The sequence below is a fragment of the Dioszegia hungarica genome, assembly GCF_025882075.1.
Source record: "Dioszegia hungarica strain PDD-24b-2 chromosome Unknown MKK02contig_25, whole genome shotgun sequence".
Classification (NCBI taxonomy): Eukaryota; Fungi; Basidiomycota; class Tremellomycetes; order Tremellales; family Bulleribasidiaceae; genus Dioszegia; species Dioszegia hungarica.
In genome coordinates, this window is record NW_026515779.1 from 1317654 (window position 1) to 1332165 (window position 14512).

General features: G+C 56.3%; 5 protein-coding genes and 1 non-coding gene across 6 annotated transcripts; 3 read left to right on the top strand and 3 right to left on the bottom strand.

Moving 5' to 3' along the window:
* Positions 1-1037: 1037 nt before the first annotated feature.
* On the bottom strand, positions 1038-1142 carry MKK02DRAFT_t28. The gene has a single exon. It is a non-coding gene; the product is annotated as a tRNA-Phe (tRNA).
* A 1165-nt stretch (positions 1143-2307) lies between these two features.
* On the top strand, positions 2308-3155 carry MKK02DRAFT_41002 (uncharacterized protein; the record flags this gene model as incomplete). Its single annotated transcript, XM_053091371.1, has 2 exons — positions 2308-2883; positions 2943-3155. The coding sequence occupies 2 exons, from the start codon at positions 2308-2310 to the stop codon at positions 3153-3155; spliced, it is 789 nt and encodes a 262-aa protein (XP_052942470.1).
* A 245-nt stretch (positions 3156-3400) lies between these two features.
* On the bottom strand, positions 3401-5414 carry MKK02DRAFT_41003 (putative flap endonuclease; the record flags this gene model as incomplete). Its single annotated transcript, XM_053091372.1, has 6 exons — positions 3401-3862; positions 3910-4926; positions 4973-5057; positions 5102-5188; positions 5248-5316; positions 5374-5414. The coding sequence occupies 6 exons, from the start codon at positions 5412-5414 to the stop codon at positions 3401-3403; spliced, it is 1761 nt and encodes a 586-aa protein (XP_052942471.1).
* A 260-nt stretch (positions 5415-5674) lies between these two features.
* On the top strand, positions 5675-7258 carry MKK02DRAFT_41004 (uncharacterized protein; the record flags this gene model as incomplete). The annotated part of the gene is made up of 7 exons (XM_053091373.1): positions 5675-5826; positions 5881-5976; positions 6025-6314; positions 6378-6456; positions 6506-6706; positions 6777-6961; positions 7029-7258. 7 exons carry the CDS (start codon positions 5675-5677, stop codon positions 7256-7258), a joined length of 1233 nt encoding a protein of 410 aa, XP_052942472.1.
* A 1761-nt stretch (positions 7259-9019) lies between these two features.
* Positions 9020-10115, top strand: MKK02DRAFT_41006 (uncharacterized protein; the record flags this gene model as incomplete). Its single annotated transcript, XM_053091374.1, has 4 exons — positions 9020-9118; positions 9175-9290; positions 9337-9490; positions 9555-10115. The coding sequence occupies 4 exons, from the start codon at positions 9020-9022 to the stop codon at positions 10113-10115; spliced, it is 930 nt and encodes a 309-aa protein (XP_052942473.1).
* A 48-nt stretch (positions 10116-10163) lies between these two features.
* On the bottom strand, positions 10164-14408 carry MKK02DRAFT_41007 (uncharacterized protein; the record flags this gene model as incomplete). Its single annotated transcript, XM_053091375.1, has 11 exons — positions 10164-10289; positions 10349-10552; positions 10606-10720; positions 10767-11376; positions 11424-11604; positions 11655-11765; positions 11823-12317; positions 12364-12535; positions 12590-13813; positions 13859-14250; positions 14295-14408. 11 exons carry the CDS (start codon positions 14406-14408, stop codon positions 10164-10166), a joined length of 3744 nt encoding a protein of 1247 aa, XP_052942474.1.
* Positions 14409-14512: the final 104 nt, after the last annotated feature.

A 14512-nucleotide genomic window follows, 5' to 3' on the forward strand; every position in this document is an offset into this window, starting at 1 on the left:
TGGCGAATTGGTTGTTTTGGTCGATGAGATAGATAGATTTGAGTGGTCTATAGGAATGCCTTGTGTAGGTAGAGGATGATGATGATGGTGAGCAGTCACAAGAGTGGGGTGGATGGACAGGCAAGAGAGACAGAGCGGGGGCCGATGTTTTCACCGTTGACGGAGACCATCGGCTCGCTGACCGATGCCGTTTCGGTCACTCAAAATTACCACAAACGGCAATTCGGACGCGTCGCCCCCCATTTTTTGCCTCTTTGCTGATCCATCTCATCTTCGCTGAGGCCGAAGCAGGCATGTTTTGTTATCGGCCTCCATCTACGCATGCCTCGGAGACGTCAGCTTAAGGCGGAGGTGGCGAGCATGCTGCTGTAAAGACCGTCAAGCCACTGACGATTTGACCGGGACGGGCCGCTTTCTGCCACTTGCTTCATATGGGCATACAGTAGTTGATGGCATGGAGAGTTGGTGCATGCAGCATGATGATCATGAAGGTGTAGGACTGACTCGTACTCACGCTGATGCCAGGCGCACTGAGCAGTCTATGACGTGAGGTAGGAGTCTGTGCCAGCTTATGGGAGCATGCTCTAATGACATTGACTGCTGATCCGGCACACGACCGCTGCCACAGGCAAATAGGATATCTGCATCGATCTCCACCCCTATACGCTGGTCCTTCTGCCGTCAGGTGCATGCATCAGCATGACCATGTCGTCGAGCTATCGTGATGGCCCATCGCCAGTCCCAGACCAGCGAGACCTGGCAGAGTTTGAGCGATGAACCAGTCCACTAAATAACCGTTGGCACAGTGGTAATACCGCACCTTTGATTTAATTCGGTCTTAGCCAATCCGCCACTTCTTATTCGCCACCCAGCCAAAATAATTACGGCATTGTGGCGGATTCGTTACGGCATCAGCCAGAAACCCGCCAAAAGGGCATTCCTCATCTGTTGGGCTATCCCCCTCGACCAAAAATGCTGCTACGAGTCCCTACGACCTGCCCGATGATGCAGGATAGTGTAGAGAAGCAAAAAGAAGCTGTCCAGACCCGGGATCGAACCAGGGACCTTTCGAATCGCAGGAGTTAATCCTAGCTGAAAGACTGATCTTCAGTCGAATGCTCTCCCAACTGAGCTATCGAGACTTGCTTGTTTGATGTTTGGCCTGTTTCAGTACAATATATAAGCTACATTTCACCTGGTATACCACCCGCCACCCTCCCCACGGCACATGAAGACGGAGCTCGCACATCAGTAAGCGCATCTCTCGACCCGGAGGTCCCGCAGAGAAACATCATGGCCTGACTGCGCCGTTCCGGACGCGCGACAGCCGGACCGGCTAGCTCGGCTGCCAAACAGCCAGGCTCGACTTGGATCGCCGCGCTCAAAAGCGTACGGCACCGCACCCTGATGATACCTTCGAGGAGCGTGAGCTGTTGTACTATACGTCGCAAGGAGTGGTATGGCCAGAGGCGGTGGGCACTTCATGTCTGGCGGAAGGGTGGGTAATCATCGACGAGGGTCAGTCTACATAGCGTCATGGATTCTGTGAACGACGCTGACAGACCAGAGATCGTCTATTGCTAGAAACAATAGAGAATGATGAGGTGACTACATAGTCCGAAAGTACCGTCGCGATCTCCCACTGACCATCGATACCTCGCTGGTCGGGTATCGTGTACCCTCAGCGAGCGCTGTCCTAGCTGTGTCTCCGACCAGTAGGGAATCGGGATTGCTGGGGCTGATGATGGAGCATCGCATTACATTATATCACATCACATCGCATGCACCGCTGTCTTTCGGGCTGCGACCGCTGGCAGATCCTTCCGGCGACAGGCTATCTCGGTTCTTCGTCAATATCGATGCTGACTGACTGACTATCATCTTCCTCGCCAACGTCCCCGTATTCTCAAGATCGGAGTGGCTTGCAACACCTTGTCGTCAGGGTCAGGCGTCTGTAAGTAGCACAAGCTGCCAGCGAAACGCCTCACGGTGGCGCGCGGGGTGGCGATTCTGAAACGCACCTCATCCAGGGGCGCCATGTTTCACATTTTGGCTCAAGGTTCAGTCAGCCGCGTCTAGCCAGATCTGACTCAACTCTTCTCATTTCCTCTGTGACGACCTCCCAATCATCTTCTACAGAACAGAACGCTCGGTAGATTACACTCTCTACGCTCGCAGTGTTGACTGTTGACTTCGGTCTCATCGCACAGCGTTCTAGTCACACACCCCTCCAGCCGGCGCGGTACTCCCCTTTCCAAACCCCCCTTCACCTATCCAATCACTCAACTTTACAATCCCCATCTCAACATGACCGCCAAACAGACGCCAACCATCACTCAGTCGGAGTCTCTCCGCACCCAGCTGTTCGAGAATATCGCCCGGAAGGTCATCGACCAGGCCGTTCGAGACTGGCATCCGCAGGGCATGAGGGGCAACACAAGCGACATCCTCAGGCTCCTCGACGCCAGCGTCGTCCTCACGGCATATGAGAACGGCACGAACGTTGATGCGGTGTGGACATCCAACACCTTCAATACCAACGGCGTTGACGGGATGACGCTGGGGAGTGATAACCGATGGGGACAGGTGGGGATGGTGGCGAGATCGGAGGAGGCGAGGACGGCGTGGGAGGAAATGAGGGAGATGAATCGGGAAGCGCAGGTGGAAAAGCAGGAACGTAAGGATGAGAGAAAGGAAGGACAAAAGGAGAGGCGGAAAGAGCGCAAGGATGAGCGACGCGCTGTGGCCGAATGTCCGAAGGAGATGGTGGAGTTGATGCCGCTTCTGGGAGGGCCAGCGGTGGATCTCTGGAAGTCAGAGGCGGCCAAGGTCAAGGTGGAGAAGAAGGCGAAGAAGCACAAGAAGGAGCAGAAAGCAGAGGAGGTCAGTTTATCGTACTTGTGCCTACATCAAACCCTTGACTTCGGCTAACACATCGACAGATGCAGCCAGCTCCGACTGCCGTGGTTCCAGACCTCTCACAACAGACGCGACTGGGCTTGAATGACGCCACGGCACCAGCCCCCCATCAGCTCGTCTACATAGGCAAGCGCACTCACGCCTCTGCTGGCTCATCGTCGATCAAAGCGTCCCTCGATCCGGTGCATCAGCCGGTTGAGCGGAAGTCAAAGAAGGCGAAAGGCGCAGCCAAGTGAAGGGCGAACGAGAAAGGAGCGGGAGCATTAATGATGGTGGCCTATACACGAGGAACGACCGCTTCTGAGATGAGGTGAACTGGTGAGCCGACAGCTTATCATTGAGGGAGGCACGACGCTGATTTTGCAGGACGTGAGAAGAATGATAGTCCCCATGTAATACACTACTGCACCCGTACAGCACGAACACAATCAGTTCTGGGGCTACAAGCGGTCTCGTTCGGATCTTCTCCCTCCCCGCATTATCAGGCTGCTGCATCGCTCACATACCCCTCATCGGGATTGACGAATCGTATCCCATGCCTCTCCTCCATCCACCTCTCCACCCCTTCCAGATCCAGCTCCTGCCCCTTCATCCCCTCAAAAGTCACCGTCAACTCCGCCTTGACTTCCTCCGAGATAGGCGGCAGATCCCCAAACACCGTCCTCGCCCCTCTGACCAGTTCCATATACTCCTGCATGTCGGGCACCTTATCCCTGACCTTCTTCTCATGCTCAAGAATCGCCTCGATCGAGCCGTGCTTGACAATCTGCTTGTAGCCCGCAACAGCTCCGACGCCGGGGATGCGCGGACACGCGTCGTTTCCGAGGAGGATACAAAAGTCGATGAGTTGCGCCCGGGTCAGGGAGATGATGGAGAGAAGGTCCGATGGTGGCAGGGCGATGAGTGGCTGGCGGGCTAGCGAGAGGTTTTTGAGCAAGGGTCCCTGGATGTCAGCTTGATCCTCGGAGTGCGGGGAGGCGGTCAACTTACACCGAGAGGGATGACGTCCGAGTCCTCTGATCCGACCCAATCCACCACGCCAGCCAACGCCAGACTCGTCGCTAGTCCCTCCGCCTCATAAGGCGGTTCCGCCATCAGAATGGGGACGCCCAAACGAGCGAGCAGATCCCGGCAATCTGCGTGCGTGTCGGCCGTGGGAACGAAGAGTGCGCGGTCGTAAATGTCCCTGACGGGCGGGGCGGCCTCGATGAGGGCGTCGAGGCGGTCGAGCGGCTCTGCGGCGTCGAGATACCCTGCCAGGATCGGGAGTGATGAGACCTCCGCCGGTATAGATGGGGTTTCCGGTTTCACCGGGGCTTCGACTTCGGCCGAGGACGATCCCGCCTGGGTTTCCTCACTTGCTGCCCCTTCCGCCTCCACGCTCTTTGGCCGCATAAACTCCTCGATGATTCTCCCTTCCTCCAGCGTCAGCTCAGTCTGCCGCCTCGTCTCGCTAAACTCTCCCGGAGGCAGCAGTTCACCCAGCCTGTCGTCCACATAGTCCCTTGCCGCCTGCCTCGTCGACCGCCGTTCTGCATGGTCCAGCGTCGCCCGTTCCGCCGCTACGTCGAGTGACTCTGACAGCTTTTCCAGCTCGACGATATGTTCGACGACGTCGTCGATTCCGCCTCGAGCATCTCGGATTGTGGGGGAGGGGAGGGATGCGCGGTATCGGCCGACAAGAGTGCGAAGGGTATCTTCCATCGAAGATATCCTCTCAATGGCTTCTTCCGCGGTATCTTCGACTTCCTCTGGGGCGTGTGTATGAAGTGATGGTGTATGCGTTGACTTGGGAGGTGGTAGAGTGGCAGTCGAGGGGACCGTAGACGCCGGGTCGTTCGTGTATCTGCCTCGAGACCATCCCAGCCTGATGACCTCCTGCTCCTCCTCTGAAAGGGCCTGGAGGGCCGACAAGCCCTCTCGAAGATCGGTCAGACGTTCCTGTCGCTCATCCTCGTGTTGCCGTCTTGCACTGGCAACTAAGCGGGTATTCAGTCGCCGTCGAGCCTGACCTTCAGCTGAATCACATTGTTATATTTCACAAGCGGCTCACCTCAGCCGCCTTCCAGGCTCGTACGCCTGGTCGGTCCCAGATAGCTACCGGCTGGACATCGTGTGCTCTCATCAGACTCAAAAGACTGTCTGATCAGCCTGAGCTCTCGAGTCGCTGGTGAGGACTCACTTGTACCATCCTACCAAAGCACCTTTGCCTCGCAACGGCCCTTCTGTGATGGCGAAATGGTATCGTGTAGTCAGAAGCGTTGCATCACTGGAAGGTCAGCTTTCGACGCTCTGTACCACTAGATTAGTAGAAGCCGCGCAACTGACATGGCGATTCGCTTCCCCTTGATCTCGGGCGATGCCCATCGTTTGGGAAAGGATTTGAGGGCGGTCGGACTGATCACGTCAGCTACAGGAACCCCGATGATGACCTACATGGCCAGGATAGCTCACTGGGACTTTCTGATCCAATGTAGAAGGCCATTTACGCCCATCGTAGGCCAGCTATATGAGCATGATGAGGTATAGTCGATAGCATCTTTCACCCTGCCCTCCTCGGTGCTCAACTTTGTTTATGGAGCCCCGCGTGAGCTGGTTCCGGGGGCGATTTGGAACCAAACTTGCCTGCGATAAAGATGCGTTTCCATTGATTGCACCATATACATGCCACATCCATAGCTTAGTAGCTACTCAGCCCGGCCGATAGATGTCTCAGGAGGCTGCTCCACTGCTCAAGCGGTCCGGAACGAGCGAAATGCCGCCAGCTCCAGAATCGCTGCTTCGGACAGCTCGCCGATATCTCGTCGGTGTGGGTCTGCTTCTTGGGGTGGTCCTCCTCTGGACAGTCTCGAACTTCATCACGAACAGCTTGGAGACTGGCGAGAAGGCTTGGAATAAGCCCTTCTTGTAAGCTATTCGTGTTTTCAAGGACGTCGCGGAGCACAGGAGCTGACGGACCAGAATAACCTATATTGATACGGCGGGCTTTACGGTCTACCTGATCCCGACGTTGCTACGCTACTGGAGAGGAGAGCTCCATTCTGACAAGCGCTCGGAGTTAGTGTTGTTCATTTGTGGATCCGGTAACTATCCTGATAGCTGCAGAGCATATCAGCCCTTATCGCAATCGGAAGACCCCTCCAACCCGTCAAATCGGTCCGCCCGATCCCGCTCGCCCTCCGCATCGCCGTACCGTCCTCCTCGCTCGATCGACCTCGACTCCGCACCCCTGACGGAGTCTCAGCTTCCGGGAGAGCTTCCGAAGCTGACTATCCGCGAGACCGCCCAGGTCGCTGCATGGTGGGCGGCAGTATGGTTCGCGGCGAACTGGGCTGTAAATGCCAGTCTGGCCTGGACTAGCGTGGCGAGTGTGACTATTCTCAGCAGTACTAGTGGTGAGTCAGCTGTAGATCTCTTTGTATGCCGAAGCTGCAACGTTGTACAAGCTGACATTACAGGATTCTTTACTTTAGCCTTGGGCCGTATGGTCGGCGTCGAGTCTCTTACCCGGACCAAATTCCTGGCCGTGCTAGCTAGGTTCGTGACCCAATGCGTCGTCATGGGAGTCACATAGCTGACGTGATAGCTTTGTCGGAGTGGTCATGGTCACTCGCTCAGACTCTACCCTTTCCTCCTCATCCTCATCCACCCTCTCCGACCTCCCCGCGCACCCTGTCCTCGGTGACCTTGCGGCGATTCTCTCGGCATGCTTCTACGCCAAATATGTGATCCTCCTCAAGAAGCAAGTCGGCGACGAAGATCGAGCGGATATGCAGCTCATGCTTGGGTACGTTTGACCCACTGAGCTTGCATCCCCCTCAAATGAGGGATATTGAGCCAATTTTGCTGACCGCTAGTTTTGCCGGCCTCTTCAGCACGACGCTCCTTCTCCCCCTCATCCCCATCCTACACTATCTCAACTGGGAGCCATTCGAGCTGCCCCCAACAAGGACAGCCTGGATCATCTGCGGCATCAATATGGCCATCACGCTTTCAAGCGATTACATGTACATGCTCGCCATGCTCAAAACAACGCCTATGCGTCAGTTGAGCATTCTCTACTGGTCCTGATTCTCGGCCAACAAGCAATAAAATAGCTGACGCTACAGTTGCGACCGTCGGACTATCCCTCACAATCCCTCTCGCCCTTGTCGGGTCACTCTTCATCCCCTCGTCGAGCCCGGATGCGATCACACCACTCTCGCTAGGCGGGGCCGTATTGGTTGTATCAGCCTTTGGGATGCTGGGTTTACAAGGCTGGAGGGAGAGTATGGGGAGCGACCAAGCCTCCCCAGTGGATCAGACGGAACATAGCGGAGATGGGCAAGTCGCAGTATGATTCACTGTCGAGGGGGATCTCCGGAATCTGTCAAATTGTATGCAAATCTCTTCCGGGGTCCAAGGTTGCTCACATTGATCCGATGCGCTCAATGCAAAGCCCCTCGGTGGGTGCCCGCGGGGAGCAGTCCAACAGGGCTCTACAGGTAAGGTCAGGCTCGACAGCTAGTACTCGATCGAATGTGTACAATGTCCAGTGCCGAGTCAAGAGGTAAAGTCAATTCATCCTCATCGTTCCTAGTCTCACACAAATCTCCGCTAACTTCACCCCTGACTACGTCCGCCCCTCCCGCCACTAACCAGCCCAGAAGTCCGACCTTGCTTTGAACCTCACTGGGTATTAGCTTGGTCCACTGACAGACACTCACGGCCATAGTGTATGTAGTGCTGACACACATGGCCTGGGTGAAGCGCTCAGTAGTGCTTCCAGCAGGGGACTAAGCTCGTCAGCGTCAGTCAGGGAGAATAGATGGGAAACTTCACTTACGGACGGGAGGGCAACCCTTGATGACGAAGCAGGGATCACCGCAGAATGGGCATTCATAAACGGTCCGCATATCCTCGGGGACCACGTCCTGGCAGGTATTGAAGATCTTAGCACCGGCTTGGGCGATCGTCTTGGCGGTGCTGAGTACCGGGACGGCCTTGGAGACGACTTCGGCGACGGGTTTGACAGCGGCGATGACCTCCATTATGTACAGTTGATGATATATAGTAGTGGTGGTGAGTGAGTTTGAGTGGCGTGGAGTGTGGTATAGTTGAGGGATATGGATTAAAAAGTGGGGAAAAGAGGATTTGGGTCCAGCTTAAATATCTCGCAGGAGGAGGAGGGATCCGATGCGTGTGAGGTCGCTCCATATCGTCACCATCGCTTCCGGTCAGCTCATGGACGAGAATCGGAGCATATGAGTGAGCAATTTGCCAGATGATCCAATCACATAGCTCAGCGAAGACGGTTGGGTGACTTTCGCGATTCTCGGAACCGGGGCCCTCGGGCTATGACGCCTTTCTCATCGTCCTCGACCACGATGTACGATAGATAGATGGTACCGATTAACATCTTGGTCGATGATTTGTTCCGAAGCGAAAGTGGGCAGCTCAACTTCGCGATCATGGCCATATATATCGCCAAACGTTACCAGCTCAGCAGATGGTGGCGCCGAGCAATGCTGTAAGCTGGCCCGCGAGTTGCCGTGTTCAACCGTGCTGTAACCGTAATTAAGCGTTGCCTGATCAGGCAAGTGTGCAGCTTGGGCTACGGCATGGTCGGGCGGAGCGCGGTTCGCAGGCCTCTTCTCGATACACTAACCAGTATATCGCCATTTACTGCTCAAGTCCATCGATCGAGCTCGCTTGATATCTCTGAGAGGAGATCCCGCGGCTTACAGAAGTAATCACGGCCGATCTCGCACGTCCAAAAAGAGTCGAAGACCAGTAACACACCCGCGCCAGAGGCGTTGTCTGCGATGAAGCGGAAGCAGGCCTCCGCCGAGCGCGACCGCTGCTATCAATGCCGGTCGGACCGCAAGGGCTGCACCTATCCTCCCGGGGAAAGCGGGCCATGTGTGAACTGTGTAGCAGGGGAGAAGCCTTGCGGTATGCGTTTGCCATCACTACACGCTGGAGCTCACTGACCTGGCCAGGAACGCAAGCACCTCCATGGTCAGATGACAAAGAGCCGGGCGAATGGTACATACCCGCCACCTACTTTGCCATCCGGCACTTCAACAGGAGCCTCACGGATGATCATGACGGTACCACCATGCCGAGCTTCAGGGACCATGATGTTGAATACGAGCAGCAGCGTGCTATACTTAACCCTATGCGCGCTCTGGTGGGACGTCGCCAGCTCGATCCAGGCGTCAGTCACAGCTGTAGTCACTGACCCTCATCCACAGAGTATGACTGACCAATCAGCCTTCTCCCTCACCTCGATACTACAGCGACTGTCCCTTCGAGACGAGTCCACCGGACTTTCTGCAGTCCATGCCAGGGGGGACAAAGGTGTTTCCTCTCTATGATTGGGGAATGGAGTGAGATCCCAAATCTCACGGCTCGTCGTTTGCTGACTGGATGTAGCGTTGATCCGCGGATATGGGTGGACAATCACTCCGACTCAGTCTCGGCGGTGGCGGCTTTTACGGACCAAGCCCGCACCTCGCGGATACCGTCCTTCAGTCAGAAAATGACTCCCCCGGGAATAATCAGCTGTCGAAGGGTATCTGCTGTAGATGTGAGTTGCACCACCCCAGCATCCATATGACTGACACGTGTTCAGTCGCGCTAAACTTCACCAGATGCGATACCAGATTGTCAATCTCCCGCCCGGAACCTATACCCTGGCATACTACTTTCACTTCACTCAGCCCAGTCGAATTCTCGATGACCCCAACCCCCTATTCTTTCGTCATAGCGCAGACCACTTCGCGCCCAATGGCGATAAGCCCTCAAGACCGGGATACCCAACCAATCTCTGGATCATGTCTGGCGTTTACGGCCACGGCGGCGGCAAGAGAACTCTCAAGTCGTGGAGCAAGCAATGGGATACCATGCACGATGCGGATCTTCACCGCAATCTGTTCCCTAAGGAAGGTGGAGCTGTCGCGTGTTCGCAGCTAGACAGCCCGGCGATTGAAGCCGCGCATACGGCGGGCGGCTGGGTGTCGCTCGGACATGGCGCCCCGGACACAAAAGGCGTCGGCGCCATGGTCATGTTGGTCAGTGGGGCAGCGCCTGCGCATGAATTGGTCCTCAAAAAGGATCTGAACAACGTTCTCGTCACGATTTCGGGATTCGATGGAAAGTGGGTTGGGAGGTGGCGTTTTGGAGGGATCAAATTGCGTCGGGTACAAGTGTAGTCATAATCTAGCTTCGATCATTGCATGAATAGGTCTCGTTGTCTATGACTACTTATCTCTCCTGGCCTTTAATGGCGGATACCTACAGTATCGATCGCTGACTGATACGACCTGATAGTCTCCAGGGAGGGAAGATGAGATCGTATACTCCATATCTTGGACATCCGTTATCGTCTGCAGGCATCAACTCTGGCATGTTCCACACCGGGCGCTGGTCAACTGAGACTACTCACCTGCGTCTCGACAACCTTTGCCTTCCCACCTGGACTAACCACCTCGCTTCTCGTATACGTGAAGCTGAACGGCGCCGATCCTGTAAAGTGCACCGAAAAGACCGCGGGGTCGTCCCCCTCTCGAAGGTGGTTGACGCCTTCTTGGATCTTGACGGATGGTAAGGGGTGGACGTGCCGGATGAGATTGCTTATTTCGCGTTTACACTGTGGTAGTGTCAGCTCTCAGTCCATCGCGTTCGAGAGCGAGTGTAGCTCACTTGGTTATCTTTTAGCGCGACAGAAGTAACGGCAAACTTGCCCGGCCGTTCCGCGGAACGCGAGAACCGCGAAGCCGACGAAGTGACCTTATGTTTCTTGCCAGACCACTCGTACCTATGGATCAGCATCATTCCACCTCAAGAGCCAGAGATAGCCTCACTCAATAGTCCACGGCGCTTTGCCCTGTAACAAAAAGTCCAACGTATCGCCCACACACAAATCCTCCACCTGATTCACAGGTACGATCCTCGCGCTCTCCACCACCTCCACCACGCTACTCAGTACATCCTCATCGCCTACCGCCCACTCACACCCGCTCTGATCGACCAAACTCGTAATGACCACCTCATGCCTCCCTACCTCCTTCATCGTATGCGGCAGGTCCAGCGCCCATTCCTGCCCCGCCACGTTGACGTTGTAGGTCGCCACGACGGACGAAGCGGGTTTCCGTACCGCCAGACCGAGCTTGAAGGGCGCTTTGCCCTGAAGACGGATCTTGGCGTCTCCCTTGAGAGGCGAGTCGAGGCAGATGGGCGAAGAGGAGGATCGGACGAAAGAAACGGAAGGTCGAGAGTGGACCTCGTGTGATAGGGAGAAGGACATGGGGGTGGAGGGGTAGTTGGAATCCCGGAGCTCGGTAAAGTCGTACCGGTGTGCTCCGGGCTCAGGGGCGAGGTGAAGGATCCCGGTCTCTTGTGCGCTCTTGAGGGTGTGCCGGCTGGTGTGCCCTTCGCGAGTATGGCGGTAGGTAAGCTCGAACGGTGCTTGGCCTGATAGTCAGCTCAAGACCCGTATCCAAGCAGTGCTGGAAACTGACCTTTGAACTTGATTGCCACCTGGTCTTCCTCCTCTGCGCAGAGACCCTTGTGCTGGGAGTCCCGTCCCGTCTGCCGGAGCGAAGTAGCAGGCTGGATATGTACCTCCGGCCGAGGTTTGAAAGCCACTTCGAATGTCGAGTCCGCGTCCAGTATAGATCCTGGACAATGCGCATCGTTGACCTGAAGTGTAAGCTGTCGTCCTACGACTGTGCGAGTACCTGCAAGCTTACACGTAGTATCCGATACACGCCCTCCTGGTCCAGACTGAGCTGGGAATTGGGATCTCTGACAGTCACCCGCTTCTCCTCCCCCCCATCCCGCGCATAAGCCACCGTCCAAGGCTGAATTGTCAGCTTTATCTCAGACATCCTTGCTTCTGACTGAAACTATTAACTTACCCCAGTCCCCGTCAACCTCATTCCAGCCTTCGCCACCTCCCCCTCCACCACCACCACCTTGTCGCTCTTCGCAAACCTCCCCGTCGGCTTGACCCGATCCACATCCACCTCCAACCCCGGGACGTTCAACCTCCTCGCGCACCCATTCCCATCTTCCAGCCCAACCAGCCCGACGCTGAACTTCCCAGTATTCCCACTGGCCGCCTGGAGCGCCTCGGGGACCGGCACAGTGATGCTCGATCTGCCCGCTGGGATCTCGCGCGTAATGTTCTCGGTGCGAGAGCTGGTAGTGCTGCTGAGGAGGTAGGTGACGCGGAGGGGTGATCGGCCTTTCGCTTCGAGCTGGATATCGACGCTATCGGCGGAACAGGCGAATAGCTTGAGGCGCTTGGACGAGACGATATCGACGCTAGCGAGCGGATGGACCGTCTGTTCGATGGGCGGCTTGTCGAGCTGTTGCCGCTGGTAGTGCTTGTCGCTGAGGATGTTGAAGCTCTGATTTGTCAACTTGCCATACGTCGATACGAGTCTGTAAGCTAACGTAGGTATAAGACCCCTCGTGCTCAGGCAGCAAGACGATCTCGCCGTGCATCGCCTCGAAGCGCTGCTTCCTCGAGATCGCACGGGCGCCTCTCCGCTGTTCCGTATACTCGATAGTGAAGGGAGGCGTGCCGCTAAAGTCGAACGCAGCGGTAACTCCGACGTCCATCGCACTATCACGTCAGCTTGATCCCACCCGGAAGGGAGTTACAGGAGGACTAGCTCACCACTCGTGCAGGGTCGTCACGCCCATCTCGACACTCGGCGGGGGGACCAGAACCACCGTACACGTCGCCGGCTCCCTTATACTCCCAGCACACTGTCCACCGATGTCCAAGAGGCGATACGTCCCCGGCTCTGAAACAGAAATACTATCCTGCCTCTTCCCCACCTTGATTTTCTCTGTCCCGCTCGACCCATCGACCAGCTTGTAGCTATACGACATCTGCACGTCCGCCGGCAGCCCGCCCTTCGCATCCGCCGTAAATGGGAGATTGACCTTTCCGCCCTGGAGGATTTGGATCGGCGCGGCGCACTCGAATTGAGCGTATGGCCGAGCGACGACCGTAAACACCTTTTCTGCCGAGTGTCCGCTTGGCGTGTGCGTATTGTGGTGGGAATCGGTGACGGAGGTGAGGGAGACGGTGTATGTTCCGGGGGTATCGTGTTTGATCCGAAGAGGGACCGTATGTGTCTTGGCGACTTTGTCCCTGCGGACTATCGCCCCATCCTCCGCCGTTAGAGGATCGACCATAAGATCCTCCTCTATTCCCTCAATCACGCCGTGTTCCTGTCCGTCCTTACTCTTCTTTCTCCATCCGGCTCGCAACGACCCCACACCCCTCACTTGAAACTTGACCACCTCTTCGTCCCCTACACACCTCGTCTCGGCCGCGGCCCGCTTATCTCCCTTCTTTACCATCTTTCCCTCGTGCTCCGCCACAAAGTCTCCACCGAGCGGACACTCGATAATCACCGCCTCCCTATGCGGAGCGACGTGGAATCGGTCTCCACGCTTATCGCTGACGGTGCGAAGACTGATCACGCCGGGTCGGTCCACCGCTATGAACAGCATATTCTCGCTTCCCGCCAGATTCTTGGGTACGACGGCCAGCGAGTCGGCAGGACGGATTGAGGGTAGTTTGGCGAGTTCGAGCGGATCACCATGAGACCGAAGGACCATGGCGGACAGCGGATCGGGAGCGGGCTCGGAAACGTCGTCCTCATCATTATCGGTGATTTCCAGTCGAGCCTTGTGAGGGATGAGAGAGGACCGCTTCATGGATGAGCCGCTGACGGTCAGGGTCTTGGAGTGGCCCGTGTCGAGAGAACGGAGGTAGTACGAGACCTCGGAGGGGATGGAGTTGTTGAAGACGACGGGGATGTAGATGGGGGATTGAGCGTCAGGGGGAAGACAGTACGTCAAGGATAGAGGGTTGAGAGTTGCGGTACTATCCATCAGCTCTTTCCTTTACCTCAACACGGTGGCAACACACCTGAATGGCAATAGTCGGATCTTGTGTACACCTGAAATATGCCCATCATTCTTCCATATCAACCCCCGCACGAGTGGCCACCAAGCGAAATACCAGCTGACGCCCAGCGAGGGCGGTCCGAACAGGTTCAGCGAGACCCAGAAGGATGCCGGTTCAGCGACGAACCAGCACAGAACGTTATACGCCACTGCGGCGAGCGAGAGTTGGGCGAGGCGCGGGGTCGAGGGTGATAGTTGGGGGATACGGAGGATGGAGATCAGGGAGAAGATGGATATTTCGAGGAATAGCCAGAAGGCCGCGGTGGAGAGTGAAGAGGGGCGGAAGGTCGAGGACCAGGTGGGCTCGGGGGAGGGGATGAGGTAGGGCGCGAGGATGTCCCATATTTTGATGGTCTGGGATCAGCTACGGTGGGCTTGCTCAAGAGAAGCGGACATACCTCGAGCAGTCCGAAGGCTGAGATAAACAAAAAGCGCTGCTCGTGAGGCTGCAGCCACCGCGTTGGGATGACGGGTGGAAGAGGCCCTGCGGACGCAGGCCGGGGAGCAGCCATGTTGATGGCGAAGGGGTGCTATCTTTTTGCTGCCATCGATATCACGGGGATTGGGTTGATCGGTTAAAGTCCTCCTAAGGAGAGATTCTGGATACGCTAATATG